Source organism: Miscanthus floridulus, chromosome 14 (genome assembly GCF_019320115.1).
Source record: "Miscanthus floridulus cultivar M001 chromosome 14, ASM1932011v1, whole genome shotgun sequence".
NCBI lineage: Eukaryota > Viridiplantae > Streptophyta > Magnoliopsida > Poales > Poaceae > Miscanthus > Miscanthus floridulus.
Genome location: NC_089593.1, coordinates 51,260,168 through 51,267,948, shown reverse-complemented (window position 1 = coordinate 51,267,948; position 7,781 = coordinate 51,260,168). Strand labels below are relative to the sequence as shown.

Below are 7,781 nucleotides of genomic sequence, written 5' to 3'. Positions count from 1 at the left end.
TATTTTGACCCCTATTCCACCTTATCTCCGCCTCTCAAAGCCTTGAAGAATGGGAGGCTGCATTCTGCTGACTTTGAGATAAATCTGTTCAGCGCTGCTATTCTTCCAGTGAGGTTTTGGACTTCCTTTTTGGTTGATGGTTCCATCATTAAGATTATGGCCTCTATTTTGTCTGGGTTGGCTCTTATGCCTTCGGGTCCTATGATGTACCCGAGCATTTTACCTCTGCTCACGCCAAAGACACTTTTCTGGATTGAGTTTTAGCCCGGCTTCTCTTAGATTGGCAAAGGTTTCCTTTAAATCTGCTATGTGATCTCCTTCATTCTTGCTCATCACCACAATATCATCAACATAAGCTATAATGTTTTTCTGTAGTTGTGGGTCGAGGACCGCCTTCGTCAATCTGGCGAAGGTTGATCCTGTGTTCTTTAATCCTTCGGGCATTCTTGTGTAACAATAAGTTCTGAAGGGGTAGTGAAACTTGTCTTCTCTTCATCTTCTTTGTTGAGCCAGATCTGGTGGTATCCTGAAAAGCAATCCAGGAGAGAGAAGCGTTTGCATCCTGCCGCCTTGTTGATGGAGGCGTTTATTCTTGGCGGTGGAAACATGTCTTTCTTGCATGCTTTGTTCATATCTATGAAGTCTATGCACATTCTCATCTTTCTATTTTTCTTTGGCACTAGTACTATATTTGTCAGCCATTCTGAGTACTTGACTTCTCTGATGACGTTTGCGTTTAACAACCTCTGAACTTCGGCTTTTGCTGCTAAGATTCTCTCCTCCGACATTCTCCTTTGTCGCTATTTCTTTGGCTTTATTCTAGGGTTGATGTCAAGGGAGTGTTGTATGATATCCCAGCTAACCCCTTTCAAGTCAGAGCCTGACCAAGCGAAAACGTCTTTGTTCTTGGCTAAGGTTTCTGTGAGTTCTGCTTCTTCTTTCGATAGGTTGCCTCTGATCGTGACCTTTCTATCTGGACTGCATCTTTCAATGGGACTGTCTTTGTTTCTTGTTGATCCTTGAGATATGTTTTTCCCTTCGGCATGTTTGGAGGCTCCGGTGAGTTGGTTTTGGCTGCTTCGACGGAGTTGATATTGCGCTATGATTTATAGATGGCTATTTCTATGTTTCTTGCCTCCTTCTGACTGCCATGGACTGTAATGGTTCCGTGCAAGGCTGGCATTTTCATACATAGGTAGCCCATATGGATGGATGTATTGAACTTGTTTTTGAACCCTCTTTCCGAAGATGGCGTTGTAGGGGTAGTAGAGATCTACTATGTCGAAGGTCACATATTCTGTTCATGCATTTTCCTGACCTCTGAAGGAGACTGACATTGATATTTTTCCTAATGCATCGATCCTCTTTCCTCCAAAACCAATTAATGGTGAGTCCAAAGGCTGCAACTGACTCCTTCTTAGCTTCATCTGGTCGAAGGCATTGACAAAGATAATATATGCAGAGCTTTCTGAGTCTATGAGAACCCTACTGATTTCCCATCCTACAATGTTAGCCTTGATTACCATGTCATCGGTATGAGAGTAGCTTTTCAGCTGCAAATCTTGTTCTGAGAAGGTGATTGGCGTCTTCGACCAATCTGTGTAGCACACTAGGCCTTGAACTGCTATGTTGTTGATCAACCTAAGGTGATCTTTTTTTTGTTTCTTTGTCTAGAACTCCATCGAAGAGCCTCCGGCTATAGGCAATATCATGCCGATGGTGGGTAGGGGTGTGTGAGGGTTGAGTTGGTTTTCTGGGTTAGGTTCGTTTTTGGGTGTTACCAGCTGTGTTGGTGGAGGCAGAGGCAATGCCTCTAGCTGTCTATTGTGTACTTGGGATGGTTGGTTGGCCTCAATGAATGTTATGTGTGGAGACCTCGGGTTTATGTAGGTGAGGTTGGCTTGTGCTCATTGGTTGCTAGTCACTCCCTGCTACTAAGTACTTGGCCTCCATGCGGGTAGGAAGTTTGGGTAGTACGTAGCGGCTAAAGTGGATCGGTGAATTTGGGTCGAGTTTAGGCTTGGGTAAATTGGACAGTATTGCAGCTGAGATGCTGGAAGGTATGGTTCACCTCTCTTCTGGGTTGTTATGGCGGAGGTGGCAGATTTGCTCTGCTTTTGATCCTTTCTTGGGTCTCCTTAGCATCTAGCCAATCCTTGGTGATGTGCCCTTTTTCTCAATGGAAGAAACAATATTGCCTTCGCTGCCTTTGGTTTTGGTTTCTATTCCAGTTCCTGCCTTGGCTATTTCCCTTGCCTTCGTATTGTTTCTGAGGCGCACTGTTTGGGCCTGCCTTAACCGGTTGCTACCCCTACTGGTTGTTTCCTTGTTGTTCTATGTTGAAGACTTGTTGGCTTTGCCCTTGTTGTGGCTGCGGTTGGCCTTGGCTTCTGTTGCCCTTTTGGGCATTTTCTGTTGCTACCCTAGAACTGCTTGCTCTGGTTTGGTTCTTCTAGCCTTCTATGGAGGTCATTGTCAGATCTGCAATACTTCTCAAATTCACTGTAAAGGTCTTCGATGGACCTTGGCTTTTCCCTAGCTAGATGAGCCGCGAAGGGTCCTATGCAAATGCCTTTGATTGTTGCTTCGATAGCAACGTCCTCCGAGACATTGGGTGCTTTTGCTTTCATTTGCATGAATTTCTAGAAGTAGTCTTTTAAGGCTTCTCCTTGATTCTCCTTGCATTGAAATAGATCCATGTAAGTCAAGGATTAACTTGTGAACCACTTGAAATTTGCTAAGATCTTGTCGCGAAGGTCTTCCAATGAATAGACATAACTTGGCTTCAGCATCGAATACCAGGCTAGCGTGTTGCCTTCAGCTACGATGACGAAAGATTTGGCTAGCACCGCTTCATTTCGACCAGTGGAAGCTACTGCTCCCTCAAAGCTCATGATGAATTGTCGTGGGTCTGATCTTCTATTGAATTTGGGCAAGGTGATGGGTTTATAGGAGGGAGGCCAGGGTGAGCTCTGGATACCTTTGGATAATGGTGATTTGGAATTGATGGTTTTGTGGGTTTGCTGCAAAGTGTAGGGTGTGCCAAAGGTTGGTTGGGCTATGGTACGTGGCGGGGGGTTGGGTTGGCTTTGATTTGCTGAGTGTAGCTGGTTGGACATGTTGAAGTTAGATTGTGAATGCTGCATACTTTGTATCTCGGCCTATAGGACAGCTAGCTGCTGCCTGATCTCCGCTGCCTGAGCTGATGTTTGGGCTGCCCGTTGATTTGCGGCAAAGGCTGCTACGACCCTATCTATTTCTTGATGCATGCTCTGCAATTGAGCCTGTAGTTGTTGAAGCTCTTGTTCCGAAGTGGGATTTGGGGCTTGCTACTCCTCGGATGCCGGAGGCTGGTCTTCGACTGCGAGCTCTTCTTCAACTTGATCTTCCGGAGCCCTAGTGTAGATGTTGCGGCCACTACGCTTGCGTCGTCCTCTCGTCGAGGGCTCTACGGGAATCCTAGCGGAGGCTGCTCTCTTTCTTGCCATCATGGATCTTGCTTGGCCAACACGCGGTGGGCGCCAATGTTGGAAAGTTTAGTTTCCAGCGATTGAGACAAAGAAGGACAACGAATGCCTTCGCCTAGCCTTGTGCCCTAGGCGAAGGTTTGAGTAATAAAAGGTGGGCCCTAGCCAGATTAGGGTTTCATAAATGTATCTCCCCCTTTGTACAGAGTTTGAGTCCCTCTTTTATAGGGCATTGTTTGATAGAGCTACTCTTTATATTTCCTACCCCTTGTCGGTTATAGTACATTCTTGAAATATTTCTATGCTAATACAAGCTCTCTGGGGCAGTTTGGGCATCTTCTTCCTCTACCGCCTTTGCATGTTGAGCCATCGTTGACGACCCATCATCGGCCCATGGCCTAGTAATGCCGCCGAGTGGGGGCTTTTCCTGGTTCCGGGGCCACCGCCTAGGAAGCCTTCACCGGAGCTTCCCGACCTTCGCTTGTACCGTGAGAGCCTCCGCTCCTGACCATGTCCTGGTGCCTTCGCCGCAGCTTCCTGGCCTTCGCTTCTGATGTCCGAGCCATGGCCTTCGCTCGTACCGCGAGAGCCTCCGCCCCCGACCACATCATGGTGCCTTCGCCGCAGCTTCCCAGCATTCGCCTCACGCGATCGCCCGAGCAGAGGCCTCTACTTCTTTTCTCTGCATTCTGTTCGTAAAACTCGTTAGCCATTAGTTGTTAGCCGTTGCGAACTCTATTCTTCGCGACTCATAACCGTGTCCAACACTTTGAAGTCAAAAGCAGCGGCTTGGTATGTCAGAACTCTGCTATCCACGATGCCTACAGGTTTGTTCGGACGCCCAAAACTTCAGTTCATGAAGTTGACCGAAGACTAGAGCCAATATTCCCAGAAAATTTGAGAAAGACATGGAGACACATGGTTAGATACTACTCCTACTAGCAAAACAGTGGTGCTGAAGCCTATGCACAGTGTAATATGCATAGACATCAAAATCATTAGTCTGTAGCAGACAATTTAATTTGCAATCACATCAAGTGTGCTACCGTTATGAATTTGAGACTACTATGACAGCAATCCTTGTTATGCGACGACTATTGACGAACAGTTCGTTAGCAACTCAGGACGTCATAACCTCGTATTATTACCTCAGGTGACTAGAGTTAGTACAGTGAAGCTTGCAAACTTTTCTGAAGGCATGTGTAACAGTGCAAGGCCCCATTGGGCACAGGTTCTTCCACAGCTCTTGGAGCACTTCATCACACTTTTTTACGAAAACGGACATAATCTCAGTAGCTCCTCGTGCGAAGCTCCAAAAAAGTTGTTCTCCTAGAAGTTAGAAAGAAAAGCTTGTACCCATTCGATGGACATTTGTCCTCTCTCAGTGACTCAACCATTCATTAATCATGACAATACAGGAGAAGCTGTCTAGCCAAAAGTTTCTGCTCCATCAAATGAGACCTAAATCTGTTGTAAAAAAAAATGAGACCTAAATCTATAATACAAACATAATTTGTGTTCTATAACACTGAGACATATTGCATTTAGGCCATATTTGGAACACCGGATATTTTCTTGGTTTCTATAGAATTGAACTGTTTTACATGTACTCCTTTTTGCGGTAAAATTTCACGTACGTGTTCCAAACGGGTCCACAGAGGGTGTAATTTGGGAGGATGATTCAAACAGTCGTAGGGTATGGATATAACACAAGTTGTGTGGTACAGAATACAGTGTGACAATTACACATGCTGTTTTCTACCCCTCATTAGTCTCCAAACACTGCTCCAATCAAATGAAGCTAGTACAAGTCCTGGTTGACCACCTCTTTCTTGCTCTTGCTCTTTCCCTCCGTCTCCTCCACCATCTCGACGCCTTTGCCGTCGGCGCTGCTCCCCTCAGACTCAGAGGCCGCCGCCGGTGCCACCTTGAACTTGGCGTAGATGTCCCCCCTGTAGAAGTTCCTCGTCCTCCAAACCAGCACCAGCGACACGAGCGCGCCGGCAAACGTGACGCCCGTGATGATGAGGAATGGGCGCTTGAAGCACACCACCCCCTTGCAGATCTTGTCCCCCACGGCGGCCACGCCGCCGTGCTGCCTGGTGGCCTCGGCGTCGTACATGCGGCCGGTGATGATCACGTTGAGCACGTAGGCGCCGGCGGGGCTGGCCGCGGACCCGAAGTTGAAGAGCGACGAGTAGTACTTGAGCCCGAACACCTCGGAGATGATGGCGAACAGCAGCGGCCACTGCGCGCCGAAGCAGAAGCCGATGATCACCGACGCGGCGTACAGCGACTGCGACACGCCGAAGGCGATGAAGAGGTGGCCGATGCAGGAGACGAGGAGCACGGCGGTCAGCACCAGCGGCCGCGGCATCCGGTACCGGGCGAGGAGGAACTCCGAGATGTAGCCGGCGCCCGCGCGGCCGGCGTAGTTCCAGATGCTGATGAGCGAGACGAAGGTGTGGATGCTCTTGGCCGGGTAGCCTAGCGACTGCCCGATCTGCGCCATGTTGTCGATGGCCGTCAGCGTGCCGCCGATGCCGAACACGGAGATGACGAACAGCACCAGCATCTCCACGCTGACCAGCGCCTGCATGATGGAGTAGTCCTCCCCGAGCGCCGGCGGCTTGAACATGTTGGTGAGACAGCTGCCCGTGCCGCCGCCTCCGCACAAGGGAGGCGACGACGATGACTCGTCGCCGTCCTTGCCACCATCAGCGCTCGCCTTTGGTTCTTCTACAGCGATGGCCGGTGGATTCTGCAGTGACTCCTCGAGCTGGGACACGGCCTTGTACTCCTCTCTGACGACCACGCCGACGGGGCTGAAGAGGATGATGAGCAGCGCCGTGGAGGTGACGACGAACGCGGCGTGGGAGAACTGCACCTGCTTCTCCACCACGATCATGACGAGGAGGTAGGAGGCGAGGGCGAGCGAGAGGTAGAGGAAGTGGTAGAAGGGCGTGTTGTAGGGCTTGCCGCCGTCGCGGCGGCGGGCGTACGGCAGCACGCGGATGGTGTAGACGGTGAAGATGTTGAAGGCGGCGGGGAGCCAGGCGACGAGGAGGACGAGAGACGCGGCGTCGTCGCCGTAGATGGCGAGGTAGAGCTGCGTGTAGATGGCGCCGCTGAGGCCGACGAAGGCCTTGAGCAGGCCGATGACGATGCCCCGGCTCTCCGGGAAGTTCTTGACGCAGGCGACGAGCGCGCCCGTGTTGGAGAAGGTGAGCGCGTTGGCGCCGAAGCAGATGTAGAAGCACATGAGCCAGACGGGCGGCGCCGCCGTGCGCCCCGTCAGCGCCAGGTAGATCATGAGGTAGCCGACCAGGTTCATGCCGGCGCCTATGAGCAGGACGACCCACGTCGGGGCCACCTGCTGCACCAGCCCGGAGATGATGCCCACGTTGGTGCCGAGGTCCTTGAAGAAGGAGAGCTTGTTGAGCGTCTCCTGGTTGTAGCCCAGCTTGGAGCGGAGCACCTTCGAGTAGAGCGCGAAGATGTAGGTCGATCCGGACGCCGCCATCACGATGATGGACGCGTACACCACGAACCACCGGCTCTGCACCACCCGTGACGCGAACGCCGGCGTGCACATGGACACCTCGCCGCGGGCCATGTCGTCTCCGGCCGGCTCTGGCTACCTCTTTCCACACTTAGGTTATAGAGGTGGAGATATAGCTAGGAGAAGGGACACAGCACAGCTTGCCGTGCTGCGAGTGGTACTATATAGGGACGCGTGCACTAGCTAGCCCACTTGCACTGGTTAGGTTGACTAGGCCTCGTTTAGATTGCAAGTTTTTTCATTTTCTTTATTACATTAAATCTTTGGACACATGTATGGAGTATTAAATATAGATAAAAAATAACTAATTATACAGTTTGATTATAAATTACGAGACGAATCTTTTGATCCTAGTTAGGTCATGATTAGACAATAATTGTCAAATACAAATGAAAATGCTACAGTATCAAATACTGATTCCTAACCCCAACCTCAACGAGGCCTAGCAATGTATGTGTGTGCTCGGTTTTAATTATGTATCTACAAAACTAGAACAATTTATAATTTAAAATGAAGAAAATAGAAGCTTGGGAAAATAGTAAAGTGGTGTCGGCGTAAAAACGTGTCAATAAGTCTGGCACATAGCAAGTTAGAAGGATCTGCTTCATGGAGCAAGGCTGGAAATCCGCTTGACTTCAACGCAGGGCTAGCCGATCCTGCGAATTCCTCCCGAAGGCGTGCCAGTCAATTTGACATGCAATTGACAAGGAGAGAAAGTTTATCAGTAATTTAAGGTGGAACATGCTGGTTTT

At 49.7% G+C, this 7,781-nt stretch overlaps 1 protein-coding gene across 1 annotated transcript; it reads right to left on the bottom strand.

Annotated features, from left to right (window-relative positions):
- Positions 1-5,144: 5,144 nt before the first annotated feature.
- On the bottom strand, positions 5,145-7,146 carry LOC136505201 (protein NUCLEAR FUSION DEFECTIVE 4-like). Its single transcript, XM_066500335.1, has one exon. The coding sequence runs from the start codon at positions 7,081-7,083 to the stop codon at positions 5,269-5,271; it is 1,815 nt and encodes a 604-aa protein (XP_066356432.1). The 5' UTR covers positions 7,084-7,146; the 3' UTR covers positions 5,145-5,268.
- Positions 7,147-7,781: the final 635 nt, after the last annotated feature.